Source organism: Colobus angolensis, unplaced genomic scaffold (genome assembly GCF_000951035.1).
Source record: "Colobus angolensis palliatus isolate OR3802 unplaced genomic scaffold, Cang.pa_1.0 Scaffold20, whole genome shotgun sequence".
Lineage (NCBI taxonomy): Eukaryota > Metazoa > Chordata > Mammalia > Primates > Cercopithecidae > Colobus > Colobus angolensis.
Genome location: NW_012115155.1, coordinates 976,990 through 997,493, shown reverse-complemented (window position 1 = coordinate 997,493; position 20,504 = coordinate 976,990). Strand labels below are relative to the sequence as shown.

Sequence of the window (20,504 nt, the reverse complement as noted above, 5' to 3'; positions counted from 1 at the left end):
CCTCGGACAGCGGCGGCGGCGGCAGTGGAGGCGGCGCAGGGAGCCCCGGAGCGCAGGGCACCAAATACCCGGAGCACGGCAACCCCGCCATCCTACTTATGGGCTCAGCCAACGGCGGGCCCGTGGTCAAAACTGACTCGCAGCAGCCTCTCGTATGGCCCGCCTGGGTCTACTGCACACGTTATTCGGATCGTCCATCCTCCGGTGAGTACCCAACTCCGGGCTGCGCCATGCTTTCTGGCCCCGCGGACCGCCCCAGAACGCCAAGCTGCGGCGCTAGGGAGAGCAAACCCGGCCTCGGGTACTCCAGTCTCTCATGCCTGCTTCCTCACCCCAGTTCCAGCCACAACCGAATGTTCACCCAGCTATGCGATCCTGGCCTCTGCGGCCACCACCCGAGAAGCTACAGCTCGTGGCACAGGAGGCTCGAGTCTCGATTCTTTGGTTTTGAACTCTGAATCCCTGGGGCCTTCTTTGTCTTTTATCGTTATTATTCTTAGGAAAAGTACACAGTCAATGATTTTCTTTCCAGGGTGTTTAGATATGGCAGGAAGGTGGGCCTAGTGATGTGTGTCTGAAATCCCACCAGCCAGATTGTCCGGGGCCCAGATTGGACCAGAGAAGGCCTTGTTCAGAAAAATTATATTCACAGGGTGTCCTTACAAACACAAACACCATCTCGATATTTTCTGCGGAGAGACCGTTTACACTGATAAATATGGGGGACACACAGGAAGACAGGGAGGAAAGCGTCTGAAAGCCGTCCCTCTACCCTGATCGGGTAACGAAAAGAGTCTGACCCGGGTGGGTAGAATCCAGGGAAAGGCAGTTGCCAAAAAGGTGGGTGCTGGCAGCCTCTGGTTGTCTGGAACTGACAAACAGTGGGAGAGGAGAGGAAACAGGTCAGGCTCAGGTCAGAAAGCGGGGCCAAGGGTATAAGAGCCAGTTTCCTCCGTAGCTTCTCCGCAGAACGGCTCCCACATCCTCCCCTCCCGGCACTTTCCTTTTTTCACCAGCACACCCAGCAGTTAGCAGATTTCTGGCATCCGTAGGCCTGTTTTTCTCGGCTTTCCTTCCACTACATTTCCGTGTGCCCTCGCGCTTGGCGAACCCGAGGAGGAGACCTGAGCTGGGCTCCGGGACAGGAGGCCAAGGCCTGCCCGACGCCCAGGCCCGCAGTGTCTGGGAGAGCAGCAGAAGCTTTGGCCCAAGATCAGCACTCCAGGCGCCCGGTCCGGCAGGGGGCCGGGAACAACGCAGCCACGCGCCGCTTTCCTCTGGCTGGTCTCTCGCCGCCCCACCGCTGCCGGCCGGGCGCGGATCGATGCGCACTATCAGCTCCCGCCATCTCGAGCCCCGTTATTGACACGTCGGGCTCCCTGAACCTCCGAAAAGCTGCTTTGATTGACTCGCCTGATGGATAGAGTGATTGAGCTGTCAGGCTGCACGGCTCGGGCTGGCCAGGAGACTACGATTTTATTACAAGAGTCCGTGCCTCCGCACACGCATACAACAACACTTCAACATGTCCCGGATGCACAACGCGCAGTGGTGCCTTTTGGGGGCTGTTCGCATTTCCTGGGCTATTTCTCCCTGCTCAGCTAATTACGAATCTAAACCCCGGTTCTGCTCTGGAGAGGGCCTTGGCTTTGTTCTTGGCCGCTTTCCTTCTTATGGGCCTGGGTAGGTAGGGGACCAGCTCCTTCTCCTGCTTGGGCAGTTGGGAGAGGAGGGGATGAGCCTCGACCCAGATCTGAGTCGCTGCAGTGTGCTAGGCCCGGACTCTTTGTCACAGGACAACTGGTTACCCCAGGCTCTTGCCTGCCCCGGGAGTAAGATGCCCAGTTTGCCTCTCTGTAGCTAGGTTTGGATATGCCGGCAAAGATCCTTCTTTCCAGACAGTTTTAGAGGTGAACAGGCCTGACAGGGACTTAACTTGGTTCAGCAAGCTACCTTATCCAAGGCAGGACCCAGCAAGTAAACGCCAGAAGACTTGGGTGTGGAAGCGGGTGGGCAGAGGTGCAGGCTTTTGAGGCACACACCAACAGTTCAATCCTCTCCTGGTTTTCCCGCTTTCCCTCCTTCCTTTCTCGGTGGGCCCTCCTCCCAGACTAGTATTTGAAGGGAACTTCACCTTCCTAAGGAGGTTTCCTGTGGCCCCTTCCCATTCCTATCTGGCGGTCAAAGCACTTTATTTATTTATTTATTTTCTGGATTGTCCCTGTCTCCCTTCCTCTGCTTCTTTTTGCTCATGGATGGGGGAAGGGGCTGCAGTCTCCTTGCAGATGTCATCAGTAGGCAGAGAAAGCCAATCTGGCTTGTTTTTGTTATTCAGGAGTTTTTAATCCTGAAATTGCAGCAGCTCAAAGGGGAGATAAGGAAGACCCAGATAAGGGAGACCCTGCCCCACGCAGCTGGTTAGAGGATCCAAGGGGCAAGGCTGAAAAGCCAGGGGCCAGGGTCAGGAGGATGGATGAGGGCCTTTTCTTCTCCTTCAGAGAAGGAGTGGTCCCTGTATCCCTGAGACCCTAGAGAAGGCTTCCTTTAGGCCAAAGAGAAAGAAGGCAAGGAGGTGTGTGTGTGGGGGCGGGGGGGTGGTGGGCAGGGGGTTTTCGCAGGCAGACACCAAATACTTTGGAGCTGAGCAGCCTTCTCCCAGCCCGCTCACTATCCTGTTGTTTTCTGGGGTCAATAGCTACAAGCAGATGGTGTCTTATTGTAGGTTCTCCTGTAGGTACGATTCTTGTGGAGGAGAGGAGGATTAGTCTGTAGGCTGGCGACTCCCTCAGGGCCTGCGCTCACTGCCCTAGTCCTATCTATTCCAGGGCTGTAAGGACAGCAGGCCCCTGACCCCCAACTCTGGGCTGGGCCAGATGAGCTCCAAATATCTGGTCATCTTGGATTCCTTCCTTCTTGGCTGGAAAATGCTGTGATTTCGGTCTGTCCCTGACTGTCCTGTGAGAATTGGGGTGTGGGGTGCACCTACAACCTCAACCGGCTTTCCTTCACCCTTTGCCCTCCCAAAGGGAATCCGGAGACCCCAGTGGTCTGGCGAGGGGCACTTTGATCGAGGGATTGGCCGGCGGGAGGGAGCCAGGGGTTCAGCAGGGCCTCCGAGATGGCCCTGGAAGCGCGGGGCTCGCGGCCCAGCTCGGCAATGCAATTCTCACCGCTTCCTTTGCCCTCTCCCCCCCTCCCTTCTGCCCTCCGTCCCCACCCCCACCCCCACCCCGGCCCTCTCCGCCGCTGCAGGTCCGCGCACCAGGAAGCTGAAGAAGAAGAAGAACGAGAAGGAGGACAAGCGGCCGCGGACGGCGTTCACCGCCGAGCAGCTGCAGAGACTCAAGGCGGAGTTCCAGGCAAACCGCTACATCACGGAGCAGCGGCGGCAGACCCTGGCCCAGGAGCTCAGCCTCAACGAGTCCCAGATCAAGATCTGGTTCCAGAACAAGCGCGCCAAGATCAAGAAAGCCACAGGCATTAAGAACGGCTTGGCGCTGCACCTCATGGCCCAGGGACTGTACAACCACTCCACCACCACGGTCCAGGACAAAGACGAGAGCGAGTAGACGCCACCGGCCGGGGCCGCGCGGTCAGGTCGCCGCGCCCGCGCCCCCTCCCGGCACCGCCGCCGCCGCCTCCCGGCCCCTCGCTGGGGGAGAAAGCATCTGCTCAAAGGAGGGAGGGAGCGAAGGGAAAAGAGCGAGAGAGAGGCAGAAAGAGAGCCTCAGAATGGACAATGACGTTGAAACGCAGCAGTTTTGAAAAGGGAGAAAGACTCGGACAGGTGCTATCGAAAAATAAGATCTATTCTCTATTCACAGTATAAGGGACGAAACTGCGAACTCCTTAAAGCTCTATCTAGCCAAACCGCTTACGACCTTGTATATATTTAATTTCAGGTAAGGAAAACACATACGTGTAGCGATCTCTATTTGCTGGACATTTTTATTAATCTCCTTTATTATTATTGTTATAATTATTATAATTATTATAATTATTTTATCCCCTCCCCCTCTGCCTCGCTGCCCCTGGCCCAGTTTCGTTTTCGTTGCCTTTTTCATTTGAATGTCATTGCTTCTCCGGTGCCTCCCGACCCTCATCGCTGGCCCTGGTTTCTCTGGGACTTTTCTTTGTGTGCGTGAGCGTGTTTCCTTGCGTGTCTGCCCACCTCCTCTCCCCCACCTCCTGGGCCCCTTCTGTCGGTCTGTCTATTCTGCCCCCCTTTCGTTTTCCGAAGACTTGTTGAGAAATACGACCCCACAGACTGCGAGACTGAACCGCCGCTACAAGCCAAAGATTTTATTATGTTCAGAAACCTGTAGTCTGAAATAAAGTGTACACTGTGCTCACGAGCGCTGGCGGCCCTCCTGTTTGCGGGCTCGGGAAGGGCGTGGGTCCGAGCACACAACGCCCCAGCGCCCCTGCGCACGCCGGGCCGGAGGCCGGCGGGGCCTTGCGATCACCGCACAACGAATGCAGGGGCGAAGGGGAAGCAGGGCCCAGATTCGGATTTGGCATGGGTCTGAAGGGTCTGGCGGGACACGCCTGGTTTCCGATTGCGTTCAAGGGAACTCAAAGGCCGGCAAACCCAGTCCTGGCTTCGGAAATGCTGCCCGGGTTGCCTGGCAGCTCCCCACACTGGTCCAGGCCCAGCCCAGCAGCGGCCTCCTCCTGTACAGCCTGCTCTTCACTCCAACCTGCACTTTTCTTTTTCTTTTTTTCTTTTATTCCCTCTGGTGCAGGTTTTGCTGCAGATTTTTTTCATCCAGAGATAGAAGGGGGCCTGCCTTCCTCCCTACCCAACAGCCCGCTTGGGCGAGGGGCCCTTTGGCATGGCCTCTCGGCCGCCTGGACTCACTGCACTTCGTTTTTGGGGAGGGCTTCTGTTGGCGAAGCAGCAGGTCCGGGGGCAGCCAGCGGAGCCTCGCGGGGCTCGGATCTCCTGGTCCCACAGCCGGAGGAGAGGAGGCCCAGAGGCTGGGAAAGCTGTTCGGAGTGCCTTGAACCCGAGGTGGGCGCGGGTCTGCTGTGTCTGGGCCCTAAACCAAAGAGGGTTCCCTTAGGCATCCCAACAAAGCCTAACTTTCTTCTTCACCAAGGGGAGGCGCACGTAGAACCCCCAGGGCCCTCAGGACTCCCTGGGTTCCCAGAAGGAAATGTCTGGCCTCTTGCTGCTAACACTGGGGCCTATCCTTCCAAGGCAGGAGCTGCTCTCAGACCTTAAGAAGTTAAGGGGAGGAAGGGAAGGTTCCTTCTCAGGAGGTATTCTCTCTCCTTTGTCCAGGATTTTTTAAAATTGTAAATTCCACTCCCACATTATTTTCTGTCTTCTGCAATATGTATGTATATACCTATACGTGTGCAGCTAGACGGGCAGGTGTCCACACATACTTGTGTGCATGTATGATAATGTGTAGATATTGGTGCACCTAAGTTCCTACCAGTTTTTTGTGCGTTCCTGTACCTGTGAGTACTGTGTAACTGATTTTCTTCTCTAAGGAGATGCACAATTGGATGTTTGTGAGTTCACTGTGTGTACATGCATTAATTTGTGTTTGCACACTGGAATGTCTGCAGGTGTGTTTGCTGGGTTTGTGCACGTGTGAGAACGCTGTTCTCTGTTCTCTTCACTTGAGTTTCTTAACTGTTTTTGCAGGATTGATTTTGTGTGAAATGATAATGGCTAGTTATTCCACATTTTTTGTTGAAAAATTTCCCCTGATTTGGCCCAATGTACTGTTCGCTCCTGGCCAGGGAACTAACAGGGCTAGATCTCAATCCCAGGAAGCCTAGGTCTCCTCCAAATCCCTACATAAGAGTTTGGGGGCTCAGTGGCCTGGAGCGGAATTGGAGGGTGCATTTGACACTGCTGTGGGTTCCCAACTTTATTGCAATTAATTTCCTTCCTTCCATCTGCCCATTGTTTTCTGGAGGAGTGTTGAGTAACTCTTGCATATAATAGGTGCTCAACCAATCTTTGTGGGCAGAGTTAGAAGCAGCGAGATGGACCCTTCCCTGGGGTTGGTCCAGGGAAGTTGTTTTCTGATAGTCAAAAGCCTGTGCTTTGCTTTCCTTGCAGAGTGGGCTTGGAATTTTCAAGCCTTCCAGGCTTTCCTGTTAAACAGTCTGATGCCTGGGTCTTGGAGCACCCTTCCTTTAATACAGCCGTCTCGGAACTTCAGAAAGAGTCTCATTCCATTTCACCCTCCCAGAACATCCAGATGTGACGTTAAGGATGCTCAACTCTATATATTGGAGAACCTTACTATTTTTGAATGTCTGGGAATTGGCTACACTCCCTTCTCCCCTCTCTATTGTGGCCCCTTAGGATATCCAAGTCCCCCAAGACCACCAGGTCCAGAGGCCAGTGTGAGCGGCAACTCCAGGAACCACCCCATTCCTCAAGCTCCCCTTCCTCTATACAAGCGATCAAAGCCAAGAGCTCTTCCCTTTAACCCAGCCAGAGGGGGCGAAGGTGGTCACTCATCCCCATGATTGCGTCAGTAAAGTGTACAGACGTGAGTGTCATTATTATGTAATTTGGTTTCTTGCCCATTATCTCCTTTTATCTTCCAATCACTATGGGCAAGTGGATTTTTCTTCATTGTTCAGTGAAAGAACATGAAGCTCTGAGAACTTAAACATTTTGTTTGTGCCTCCTCCTTGACTATGGGTGTCTAAGTCGCATCTACCTCAAGGATCTGGCCAAGGCCCTGAAGCCATCATCCAGGATAACTTTCCCATCTTCTCTGCATTTTTCCTTCTTTCTGATTGGAGTAGAGAAGTGGAGGAGGATTCTGGTGGGACCTTTTTTTACACGCCCTTTAAAAAAAGAAACTAATAATGATCGTAAACGGGCATTGATTTCTCTGATTTATGAGGCTGGCTTAGTGAGCTGCCTGTGTATTAAGGTCTGGGGCTACAGCGAAATAAATACTTGTGCACGCCATCCCAACTTCCTCATTTTCTGCTTTTCTTTTTTTTTTTTTAAAAGATTGAATTGAACCATAAACTTAAATCTTCCTCAGTCTAAAAGGAAATACTTGCTAGCTGAGTCTAAACAGTATTGATCCCTGGTTTTTTCTGAGGGCAAAGGTCTCTGTTTTCTTGCTAGAAACTCTCTTTTCTTCAGTAGGGTTAGGGAGAAGGCTATGGATGGGGCTGAGGGAAGGCAGGAGGAAAGTGGAAGGAGAGGGTGTTGTGGTATTTGGGAGTGTGGGGTTGTTTGGTGTGATTGCGTGTGCTTATGTATGCGTGGGTTGTACTGTGTGTGGGCATGTGTATAAGGATGGTACTGAGTATATTTATTTAGGTTTGGGAGGTGGAAGTGTGTGCTTTGGGTAAGTGGCCTCTAGCCGTGATTGTTTGATGTCTGTGGGTGTGTGTATGTGTACCCAGTTCTTTAGCTCCCTAGATGGGACTGCCCAGGGAATAGAGGAGTGGCCTGTTAGCCTGCACTCTCCCAGGCCCCCACACCCATCTGTCACCTGTGGCAGGGTTTCCAGAGATAATACCATGGAGGAGGCCACTGTGCCCCAGGACACCCCCAACCCCAACACACACATTCAGTAGAGAAAAGGCCCCAAAAGGGCAAGTTGCAAGGCAGGTGGGCTTTGGCTGACTCCCAGAGGTCCCAGGAGATGCAGGCCAGGGCCAGACTCTGCATCCTGGATGAAAGTGTCTACCGCGGCTTCTGTTGGGGGTGGCCATCAATTCCTTCCGTGTTCAGCCTGGTTTTTCCTTTGTGTGAATAAGAGAGGCCATTCTTCTGGCAATCTAGCCAACGCACTATCCTCTGCTTCCACCATACAGGGGAGCGAGGTAGACAAGGGCAGGGAGGCATTCAGATGTCCTCTCCAGCTTCACCTCAGAGCCTGGACCCTGTTAGTCTGGATGTCACACTGGGTTCAAATGGAAGACTATGCTCATCCCCATCTGTGGGAGGTGGCAGAGTATCTTCATCCCTCCTCACTCCCTCCAGAAACCTCCACTGTCCTCTCTCACTTTGAAGTCTGGGGAGGGGGTTTCTCTTCTTTGGCAACCTGTGGAAAGGGGAAGGGCTAGGGACTCTGCCAGCCTCCACCCCTCCCCAAATGCTTTAGGCCAGTCTTTTAATGCAGTGTCAGTGTTGGAAGTTTCCTCAGGGATTCCTGAATTACAAAATCATGAGAGAGAGAGTGCCCCAAGAGAAAGCACAAGGCAAATGAGAGGCAAAGTCCTCAGATTTCCTATCAGTTCAGGCCTCTTCTCACTGTGCCATCAAGTGGGTAATGTCAACATGCATGCAGGCACAATGCACACATATACACACTTCCACACATACAAATGCATAAGCATGCACACACCCATGTGCATACATATGCACACATGCAAAACATAGGCATGTATACAAATGTCAATGGACCAATATATAGTGCATTCACAGCAAGCACATGGACATTGCCTGTGTAGAAGTTTCTGGCACACAACTATACATGAGCCAGGAATACACATACTGGTGTCCAAGACTCATCTGCATGCCCCAGCTGGTGGGCTTCACTCCTAGCCCGGAGAGGGAAAGGACATTTTTTTCCAGGGATCAGGACAGACCTGTGTGCCCTCTCCTTCCTGTGGAAGCCACCAAAAGGAGAGGCAGCGCTTTCCCTCTCCCCTGGAGGCAGCTGGTCCAGCTCAGACACAGACCCAATGCTACAACCCTCTCCCGCCAGCAGGTACATCCAGTGCCCTCCCAGCTGTAGCTCTTGGGGCTGGAGCAGGCCCAGGGTGAGAGGAGGCAAACATCCCAAACAGATTTCTCAGAGGCTTGGTAAGTCATGGGCCATTACAATTTACTCCTTGAGTCTGCTTCGAATACAGCCTTTTCCAGCTGGATGCCACTCTGGAGATGGAGTGGGCCCCTCCACTCTGAAATCCTCCCCACAGGTATGGGGTGGAGTGTTATGAGGACACTTGGGAAGATTTCAGGTTATAGTAATGGAAGACTCTAGGTATGTGTGACCCAATAGAAAAGCAGAAATGTATTGGGTGTGTGCAGGCACACACATCCTAAAGAGAGTATTCTTATCAACAGCTTGTGACTCTGCTTTGGGCAGGCAGGTGGGTGGGAGTGCTAGGAGGGGGCAGGGGATTGTAGAGGAGACTAGTAAGTACTCAACTCCCCCTCCTCAACTCTGCTGAGGAGTGGGGTATAAAGCCAGGCACAAGTTAGACACTGTCAACCAGCAGCAGACTCCTCTCTGTCCCCTGCCACCAAACAAGCATATGGAGAAAGCTCCATCTGGGGTGCCAGCATCCTCCCTTCCTCCTAAAGACCTGGTCTGCAGGCCTCCAGGACCAGGGCAGAGGGGCAGGAGCCTCCTGTGAGAGAGATGAGAGTCCAAAGACAGAAAGGACCCAGGAGAATTTCTGATTCAGCCACAGCTACTGGAAGAGTGGGCTTGGGCCCTGACAGCAGCAACCGGGTCCTGACAGCAACCATTTCCTGCAGCGAGACCCACGGCTCTGCCATCTGATAAAGAGAACACAGTGGAAAACTAGACGGAGAGAGCTGGGGAGAAGCCGCCTCCACACTCCCAATTTCAATACTGAATCCTGAAGAAAACAAAATCGAGTCCCAGGAACGACCACAGCAGGGCTCTCCTTGCCCTTCCCCCGCCCCTTCACCTCCAGGTACAGGACTTGTCCATTTGGCAGAGTGCAGGCAATTCAGAAGATACCATGCCCAGAAATTCAAAATTAGCATAATCGTTACTCACCGAGGGCCTTCCGTGCACATTGCTAGCCATTTCACACAAGTTATTTCCTTCAACCACATACATTTATGTGTATTGCCTATTATAATTCCCACCTTACAGATAAGAAAATTGAGGTCCAGGGTCGTCCTGCTAAGTTGGCACCAAATCACGCTGAAGTCTATACTGTAGTTACTTATCATAAATGGAAGAATGATTCGCAGTCGCATTAGCATAGAGTCAAGTCTCCACGTTAGTCCTGGACTTTGGCACCTGGGGGAACAGGGGTGAGCACTGATTTGAGGGAAGGGCTATTCCTCCTCTCCTTCAGTCTTAACTAGGAGTAGCCTCAGCATCCCTCCAGCCCTCTCCCCTCTCACTCTGTAACTCAGGTCCGAGTTCCTGCTCACACATCCCTACTCTACACTTCCCATCAGGGTGTCAGATTAGCGTCCCAAGAGATTCCCATCTCTTCCCGGATTAAGATGCCCCTCTCCCCGCACAATCAGCAGTTTCCCCCCTCACCCTGTCCTCCGGCACCTGCATCCAGACTGGGTTCGCCGAAACGGCCCGCCCCACCCGGGCATCTTGACCTTGCGCCAACCCGACTGGAGCTGCCTGCGGCCGGCGCGGTCCGCGGAGGGCGCTTCTTCCAGGCACTTCCGGTCAGCGCAGCCCAGGCCGCAGGAGGGTGCCGTCCTGGACCCCCTCTCTCCAGTGGGGGCTGGAGATGGGAGCGCAATTGGGGCTCCACCGAGGTCTCTGAGGGCACTTCGCCCTCCCCACCCCACCCCAGGAACCGCGAAACCCCAGATCTTCTTGCTCAGAGCGGGGAGCGGGCCCTGCCCACCCGCTCTCCAGGGACGCGCGCAGAAAGGCAGTCCCGGCCGCCTCCCCGAGCCAGTGTTGGGGCAAGCGTCTGAAAGCTGCGCCTGGGCCGCAGGCTCCGGTCATCGCCCCCCACCCCTGGTTCTCCCGGGCCGCTGTTCATTGCACAGTTTCGATTTGTCTAGGCCGGAGTCTCCTCTTCTCTCCTCACCATCTTTTTCTATGCGCCTCCCGCCTCTGTGTTCCTCCTCATCCTCTGCTCCACGGTTTCCGTTTTTGCACCGGAGGTCGACGTTCTGTTCTGCGACCAGCCTTCTCCGGCCGCTCGGACTCGGCCTCTGCCGCGGGGTGCACCCGGGCGTCCCTTTGGCTCCTGGCCCTCCCTCTCTCCTCGTCGCCCGGTCCTGCCTCCGAGTTTGCGCCCCTGGCTGCCCCGCGCCGCGGCTCGACTGGACATCCCAACGCTCCGACTGTCCGCTCCCCTCCCCTCCCCCGGCCGACACGTGGGGACCAGCGCTGACCTTGGGTGCGGCCACGCTGTCCCCCGCTGCTCTCCAGTCACCCCTGTATCCCTTTGACTCTCGGGCTTCCGAATAGGGGCTCCCGGAGTATTACCAGGGGAAAGGGGAGCGCCCTTCCCCTCGTAATGAGAGTCGCCACGCAATGTCCGCTGCGCAAACTGGGCCTCGGAGCAGCCGGGCCGGGGTCAAACCAGGAAGGGGGGGAGGGGTGGACAGCAAGGCTAAAGAGACCTGACTTTATTTGTGTTGCTTTAACTTGTCCTGAACGGTTACACGAGGCGCGCGCTCCTGCACACACACACCGCGGGCAGCCCAAACCTTCGCTGGCTCGGCCCACCGGCTCCTCGCCCCGCCAGTCCTTAGTCGACTCTGAGCCACTGGAGTCAGAGGGCTCGGGCGCCTGCCTTCTCGGTGCCGCCTGGGTAGGACCGGCTGGCGAAGGGCTGCCAACTGAACTTTCCTGCACTAGGTGAGCCCCTTCTGAAATCCTCGCTGCAGGATACTTTTTTTGAGGGGGCGGGGGGCGAGAGGAAGTTGCAGAACAGCTCTGGCCCCGCCACCTCTTTCCCCAATAAAGCCACCATCCTCGGGGCGCAGAGATTTGTCCTTCTCCTCGTCTCCTTTCTTGGAGCTATGTGGCCAGTTCTCTTCACCAGACAAAGCTGAGGTTTCCTGCTCGGGTTCACTGTTGACTTAGGATTTCTTTAAAACTAGCGGCGCCAACTTGCCCTCGCTCTGCGCCTTCCCTGAGCGCCCCCCCCCCCCAAGGCCTGGAGGAACTTCCAGAAGGGTGAGACCGGGCAGGCGGGGGGCGAGGAGGCCGCGGCCTGGCAGGGACTGTCCTTCCATCCTTTGCTGGATTTCCCGCGCCTTCTATCCCTGCAGATCGAGCTCTGGCCTTCACCCCGGGCCTCCTAACTTCAGGTCCGCCCAAGTGCCCTCCTCTCAGCAGGCGGAGGCTCACAGCTCTGTAGGGAGTAGGGACGTAGGTACCCGAGGGAGGATGCTGAACCTAGTGTCACGCTTATCGGGCCTCGAGTTTCATATCCATTCTTCATGTCCTCACAGGGCTGACTGCGTTGTGGTGCTAAGTGACAAGTCGAGTGTTGGCTTGGGGACTGCGATGTAAGTGAGGGACCCTGGGTGTTGGTGGAGGGGAGAATGCAGAGATTATTGCCCACTCCCCCCTACCCCGTGCCAAGTTCAGCCAGAAGTTAACAAAGTTTCTTTTTCGGAGTTGAACTATCTTGGGTTCTCCGACCGCACAGGGCTTGGGGGTAGGGAAAGGAGGCGCAGAGTTCTTTGTGCCCATCGCGTGCAAATTTTGGCCCCAGACAGGACCGGCCACAAGGAAGGGAACCAGGTGTGGGCTGGGGCCGGGAGAGGCGCCCTGGCAGCGGACGTTCCCGCAGGTAGTGCGCGACTCTTGCCCCAGGAAGAAGTCGCTGCTGCCTGCAGAGTGGCCTTGGAGTGGCTCGGGCCTCCATTGAGACTGCTCACTTCCTTTTCTCCGGGACCACGGGACCACAGTTCTTCAGCTTTTTCCGCCCTAGGCTCCCCCACCTCCTCGGTTCCCCACGGTAGAGTTATTTGAGGGCTTCCCGGAGTTGGGGTTTGGCCCACCAATCCTAGCAAGTCATGGCCTGCCCGGCGAGGCGCAGCGAGGCGGCCTCCCTCCCGCTACCCTGGGTGGGGTAGGGACCCCCTTTCCCCTAGAGACCCTCTAGCACCCGAGTGTTGGTGATCATTACTTTAAATTAAAAGTCTCTTTTCTCCTTTCCGTCTAAGCCTCAACTTAGTTTCAGAGAATGAAGCGTGAAAGCTCTTTTATGGAGATTACCGATGCTTCATTTATTCCCGCGAATGGCAAACACAGCCCGGGAAACACCGAGCGAGCGAGCTCCTTGTCTCGGATCCTCAGCCGTCTCCGTGTTCACAAGCTCACTTGGCTGTGAGACGCCGTCGGGGAAAGCCCCTGCTGTGGCTTCCCTGGGGAAGGGAATTGCGCGTTCGCTAGTGTGGCAGTCCGCAAGCATCCCTGGGTGGGACAGCGGTTTAGCCTCAGAGGCCCGCCTTGAGAGCTGAGACATTTGGGGCTAGGGAAAGTGGTGGGCGTCCAGGGTGTCAGCCCTGAAGATCCCTGAGGTTCTGTGCTTATGTGAGTGTGACGATGCTGGTCATCCTCACTCCAAACCCACCTTTCCGCTCCTTATTTTCAGTGGAATCCAGGGGAACTTGGGGCTCATTACACTGGGAGAGCCAGGAGTCCCATGTACCACATCCTGGATCTCATTCACGTTCCCATTCCAACCTTACACCAACCCGTGTAACCTTTTGCGTGCTTGGCCATGAGGCTGTGTCCATAGTAAGCACTTTGGTGAGGCTGTTTTATATTTCCACGTCTGCCAAATACAGCCCTAAGAGCAGGCAGCACCCCCCTGGAAAGGGTGGGTCATTTTGGAAACATATCCAGAGCCTTTGAACCTCAGGAATACAAAACTCACCTTGTGATCTGGCGGTTGTCTCCTCCTCGATCAGGGATGCTTTGACCATTTCACAAGGGGCAGTTGGAAGGAAGTGATATAGCCTCTGGCAGGAAACACAACAGAGGGTTTTTATTCTTTTTAGACAGAACAGAGAAGTTTGAAGAAGGAAAAGTATAAGCTCCTAAAAGAGAATTTCCAGAGTTCAGGCTTAAATTCCTTTGTGACACTGTGTTATTAACTCCAATGCAGTGGCGTCTCCACATTCCGGCCATCCCACTCTGGGAGCCCCTGTAACACAAAAGCTATTTTTTGGGGGTGGAGGTAGCCAGGAGGGGCCACCAGCCCCCATTCCTCCCACCTTACCCCACGCACAGGTTGCAAGGAGAGTGCCAGTGCTGCTTTTGTTTAGAGGGCCTTGCTCTAAGACAACATCTTAGAGACACAAGTATGGGAGTTTGCCTGGGGTGTCAACATGGACCAGGCTAAAAGTGATAATACAGTCTCCCTTATTATATAGCCAATGACTTGTCTATAGTATGCAAGGACATAGGGCCCTTTTGGTTGCCCTGTCTGCCTTTGATGGGTAAGGACAGTTTCACCATAAAGGTCCTCAGTGACTAAGAGAGATAGGACAAATGGTTTTTTGAGAGCAAGATCACCCCACAGAGCCTGGGGAGGTCCCACTGGTGCTATAAGGGAAGGTGAGGCTAGCCAAGTTGAGGGGGTGCAACATGAAGTCTATTTGAACACACAGCACTAAGTTGGGAAGGGCGGAGAGTAGGCTTGCTGTTTGACTGAACAATTGCCAACTTTCATTAATTACTCAGTCATTTTAATGTGAAAGCAAATACCAAAATGCTCTCATACCCATTCTGAATTAATGGCCTGCAAAATTAGATGAGGAGGGGGCCAAAGGGTGAGTTGAGGTGTTCAGAGGAGTGTTCAACCCTTCTTTCAAACCTAAAAAGTGCCCCCCACCAAATGCCTGAGGTGGTGGTCAGTGAACTGAAAACCTAAAGCAAAAGCTATTCCTTAGTGAACAGAGGTTGGATTCTAATGATGACAAACATCAGAATGAGACCTTCCTTGGGTTCTCATTGAGTATTCAATCATGCAACCTGGCTTAAACCAAGTGCCTGTGACGTTCTTGGTACTGGGGTGGGCCCCTGTGGGATGGCACCTGATGTTCCAGGAGGCCGTGCCCCCAGATATCATTTGAACTGAATGAATTTCTGAAGGCTACGCCTGGGTGTTTTGGAATATGTCAGAACCCATCTCTTAACTTCCATAATGCCAAGGCAATTCCTGTGGGACAAGTTTGATTGGTTAACTCGGTTGAATTTATAATCTGTGAAATAAAAAACAAAGTCAGGTTTAGGTGCACATAACTTAGTTTATTATGTCAAAGCTTCAGGAAAAAAAAAAACCTTTCTTCCTTGCTTCCACTGTATGCCATCTGTTTACACAGCAAAATGAACCCACAGGTTTGTAGAATTTAGAGATGATAGTTGCTTTTCCTTGATACTTTCCCTCCTCATCCTTGTGTTTCTTCTCAGGTGCTTTTGATGTGCCTGCATTTTTGATGGCCACATTCTCTCATTCTCTTGAAATGTGGTTGTGTGGAGCAGTCCCAGATAGTTTTCAGAAGCGTGGCCTTGGATTTGGAATGGAGCATGTAAGGACATGATACAGAGTGACTTTCTGCCTTCTGGGTGTCATATAAAGTGGATGAAGCCAGAGGGGCACCCTGCTGAAATGACTCCCTGGTCTATTTTTGGGACATTCTTCAGAGTTATTACTAAGGAAAATAACTTCATCATAAGCATCACATTTCTGCATGGGCAAAACTTGGGCAGAAATTTGAAACACCCTTCTGGGCCCATTTTATGTTTAATTGCTTTTGATAAATTCACCATTGCAAGCCTCGTCCTTGAAGCTTACATTCTTGGAATTCTAGGACTCTTTCTGGGATTCTTTTAGGCATAGTCTATACATGTAGACCAGTTTCAGTAAAAATGACAGTGAAATAAGAGTTGGCTGAAGTCAAAGAAACAGCAATGTGGTTGTTTAAACTGCTTTCCTTCACCTTTCCTAGGCCCGATTTTGGTGGAGAGCAGGCTAGTGGCTGGTCTTCCTATAAAGTGTACCATGTGCTAACCTCTTAGTTTGATAGGGTGTAGGTCAGAGAAAATGCAGAGGCTGGTCTTGAATTTCTTCAACCTAAGAGAAAGTCTCTTTTTTGATATTATTTTTTATAGTGAAGGACCTTATAAAGGAGATTGCTCCTTGTACTTTTCCTTGGGAACCCTAGTCATTGAGCTGGCAGCCTGTCTGTGGGGTCAAGGATTTCATATGCACAGAGGTGGGAAGCTACGATCAAACGGAGTGAGTCCCAGAACCACCCAGGATAAAGATTTAAAAAAAAAAAAAAAACAGGCCGGGCGTGGTGGCTCAAGCCTGTAATCCCAACACTTTGGGAGGCCGAGATGGGCGGATCACGAGGCCAAGAGATTGAGACCATCCTGCCTAACACGGTGAAATCCCGTCTCGACTAAAAAATACAAAAAACTAGCTGGGCGAGGTGGTGGGCGCCTGTAGTCCCAGCTACTGGGGAGGCTGAGGCAGGAGAATGGCGTGAACCTGGGAGGCAGAGCTTGCAGTGAGCCGAGATCACGCCACTGCACTCCAGCCTGAGCGACAGAGCGAGACTCTGTCTCAAAACAAAACAAAACAAAAACCAAAAAACCCTCTTGGATTATCTGACTCAATATCCTTGGCACCAGGACAAACAAGAGTCATACTAATCCCTTACAGTTTTTCTAAACAATATCTAGAATCTCATCTCTGACTTTCTGAGAGGCAGATGTCAGAGTGAAAATGGAAGTTTATGCCACGTTTTGACCACTTTGGCTTTTATTTTTCTATTTTCTTAAGTGGGAGGAGAGAAGAGGTGGAAGAGGAGAGAATTTCTGGGAATCTTTAATGGTAGATATAAGGCTGATCTTTTTTTAAAACTGGAGTTTGCTGTTTAATAAATAAAACTCCACATGTCAATCTGGGAAATGTGATGTTTATTTGAGTGGATAAAAGATTCATGAAGAGTGGCATCATGTGGTGTGTTGGGTGCAGTTTCTTTCCATTTCTAGATTCATGTTTGGAAGGAGGCAGGTGCCTTCCCTCAGGTAACCCAGGGTTCAAGCTAGGGCCTAGCTTTGTGGGAAGTCCTCAGCCTTAGAGACCTGCATGAGCAGCAGAAGAGATCCAAACTCCCAGGCTGGGGGTCATTTTTTTCTGGTCTTCTAGGTGCCTGTCCACACTCCTCAACTGAGGTAGTAGGAAATGAACACAGATCACCTTATGGGAAAAGGAGCAGAGAGGTGCCCTTCAGATTTCAGTGGTCAGTTTAGCCTGTTTTCTTTCCATTACTATGTGTCTGAATGGTGGGAACTTTTTATCTGGAAAGGAATTATTCCTGTGCACAATTGTCAGTCCTGCCAGGAAAGTTATGGCTGCCCTATAAAAGAAGACTGCCTGTCTGCCTTTGTCCTAGGTTGGGAAGGCCTCCTGGTCAATAAATACATATTAATCATGTAAAAGGATTGACATGCAAATGAAGGGCATCATTGACAAGCCCTGGATGGCAGAGGGGAACCCTGCTGCAGCTGTGGTCCTGGCTGAAGAAGCCGGGGCTGCACGAGGATCTTTGCTTGGTGTTTTCTGAAGGGTTAAATGCCCTTTTCCAATAAATATGTGAAAGAGTTAATTGGGCTAGAGATGGCTTTAGGATCTTTTCCTTTGCATGCTTCTTAGCTCTGCCAGGTCTCCAGATTTTTTTTCTTCCTATTTTAAGTCTGGCATTAAGCAGGCCACCCTTTGGATCGCCCTGTCTCTCGGCCCAACTGGAAGCCTCCAAAGGTACTTTGTTCTTTCCGTCAAAGAAAAGTTGAACCAATCAGAGAAATGGTTAAAAGCTTAGATGAATTTTTGGAGGAATGCTTGATATTGCAGGATTAATTGTTAGTTGCCATTATGAATTATTGCTTATAAAATAGCGTGATGCATATTATTGTGGCTTTCTTTACAGAGCAAAGGCACTATGAAATAACCTTGCTATAGCAACACCAAGCTTTGACTCAGATTTTTCTATATGCATGACACCTGTGGGTGTGTATATTTCATAACAATAGTTTTTAATATGCATATGACCACTGAAAAATATGATTTGGTGTCAGGATATACATGGAAAATCTTACGTTTATAAAGACAAAATAAGATGCATTATTATATGTTCCCAGCTCATCTTTGAAGTGAATATAGTTGCTTTATCTATAATGAATCATTAGGATATAAGAAAATATTTTAACCTTGCTGATAGACTAAGTTACTATATATGCTGAAATAAAAGTGATGAGAATCATTTGTGCTAATGAATGTCCTAACTTTGATGTTCCTTTATGGGTGCAGATGTTTAAGAGGTGGACAATTGGAAATTGGTGGACAATATAGGCTCTGAGTTATATCTGTGGGCACTTGTCAACCAGGAGGCTTGCATTCAGTAACTTTGGAATTGGAGCTTAAAGCAGCTGGTTTTGGTAATATTCCTGCTCAGGCCATAGGTGTCTAAATGGCCCCTACTTTGATAAAGACTATAGATGTCTGGAGATTCTGGCATATCAGGCCCTAGGAACAGTTATTGGGGAAACACATAACATGGGCTTGTTGCTGTCTTTCTTTTGTGGTCTATGTCTAATCTTATCTAATGCTCTGCAACTGAGTATCAGATCCTGTCACACAAACCGGAGGAAAGCAATAAGAATGTAAATGGTCTTCCCCTCCTAACATGAAGCACTAAATGCTACCTTGTGAATTAAATGTATCTGTGGATGACCTGGGGACCCAGCTTTTTCTGCATTTTGGGGTTATATTAGTAGTGACCAACCAAGATATTGACTTGCCAAAACATTTGAATTTTCCTTGTAGATAAATTCGCAGAACGGATGTTTTTTAACAGGGGCTTGTTAGCTCTGAAAATCCACACCTAGTTCAAAATCAAACACTAAATCTTCTAAATTCTTGCTGTGAACATAATATGTTTGATGTACTTTATTAATATTTATGTGGATTGTAGGTGAATCAAGTATTACCTAAAATTCAAACTCACTGAACATGTTGTCTATTGAATTGCTGTGTGTGCATTTGTACGTATGTGTAAAGAAGAGAGTAGCTACTGCTAGAGGTAAATTATTTAACATGATTTTCCTATATTGTGGAGAGGCAGGCTGAGTCTCATTTTTTGGATTATGATTTGTATTATGAAATGCTTATCAAATGTTTTCCAAAGATTAGTTTAATTTTAATTAAATAAACCTTTCTCAAGAGGAGGCTCCCAACTATTTCTTGTACCCAGAGGCTAACATACTTGTTGTTTTTAATTATTTTCTGCTGTTACCCAAACTGCTTTGGGTACTCCTGCCCAATTAAATCAAAGGCACAGGTTCCTTATACACAATATGTTTAATATTTAATTTTAATTAAATTAATTAAATTGTTTATTTAATTTTATGTGCATTATTGTGCATAGAATAATGCAAAATTCATGATAGTAAGAATTGGGGTGGGGAGGTGAATCAGAGAGATTTCAAACAAGCTAATTACAACTTCCCCTTCATTTCCAGGGGAAACATTCTAATGTAAGGCAAAAGATAAACCTGAAGTTTCTCCGAAGCATCCCATGGCTTTTAGCCACTGTAGAGTTGAGTTTGTTGGTCTCTTTCACCCTACGGAGCTTGCCTTGCAATTTGCAGCTATAGCAGTTGCTCTGCAGAGGAAAGGGTATGTGCAAGTATGTACACGCTGCTGTCACAGCTCATGCTCCAGTGACATTTTCTACTTTGCTGAACACGGAGCTACCAGCACAGTGCTCCCAGGGAAGGACCATTTTCTACCCAGAGACAACGGCAAAACTTGCAGTAACGTCTTTCTACTCAGGAAGGGCCCATCGCAATGGCTTTGAGCTGCCTAAGCCAGAGCAGTGCTTAAGAATTTGGAGGCATTGGTGGGGCCCACCTTTTGGTTGGAAGCAGTTCCTTTCAGGGAGGGGTCCTTTGCCTGGCTCAGTTTCCATTACAGTTTGCATCCTTAGGGCATAGTTTCTCAGGAGTGTTTTTCTCAGCACAGTGATAGCCTTTGCTGTCGCACACTAGAGTCTTCATTCTCAGGATATGCGTTTGAACAGAAATAGGATATAGACACCAAAAACAAACAAACAAACAAGCAAAAACCAGGAGAATGCTTGGGTTTGTTCCCATTTGAGTTGTCCCTAAAATGATGAGTTCTGGAGTCAAACAATTTCAAGTGCCTCAGTTGAAGGAACCCACTGAATTTTGACACATTTTATTGTCTCTCTTCTCTATTTTCCTGATGTAAAATAATGACATTTTTACCATCACGGTCTGGCACTTGGGACATCTGAGCCAAACTTTCCAGACTTGACCTCATGAAATGGTGTAAACTTCTTTTCATTTTAGGGTTTTGCTCATGTGGGCCACAGCTGAATATTTATGCTTCCCATCACTCTATATATTTTTCCTTTGGGTAGGGGATAGCTTATTTCTTGGTGCCTCCTGCTTATTGAAACTTGCTGACCATACTTAATGAGATCTAACCTTTAACTTGATTCTCTCAGCCACTGAGAAAAAAGGAGAAATAAAAAAAGAAATGGAAAGAAGGAAGAGAGAGAGAGAGAGAGAGAGAGAGAGAGAAAGAGAGAGAGAGAGAGGAGAAACTAGGACTAGTGTCCTTAGGTAAAGTTTCGTTTTCACCAGCTACCTTACACGAGAATGGAGCTGCTAAAAATAAACTCTCTTTCTCTTTGTTGTTGTTTGTTTTTTTTTCCCTCTAAGGCTGGTTTTGTTTCAGTAGATTAAATATTATTA

General features: G+C 50.4%; 1 protein-coding gene across 1 annotated transcript in view; it reads left to right on the top strand.

The window, feature by feature from the left end:
- The window catches only part of EN1 (engrailed homeobox 1), an 11,001-nt gene extending 7,432 nt beyond the window's left edge, over positions 1 to 3,569 (top strand). Inside the window, exons 7-8 of the mRNA XM_011941712.1 lie at positions 11 to 204; positions 3,253 to 3,569. Of these exons, the coding sequence (XP_011797102.1) occupies positions 11 to 204; positions 3,253 to 3,569 (511 nt within the window). The remainder of the gene's footprint in view (positions 1 to 10; positions 205 to 3,252) is intronic.
- Positions 3,570 to 20,504: the final 16,935 nt, after the last annotated feature.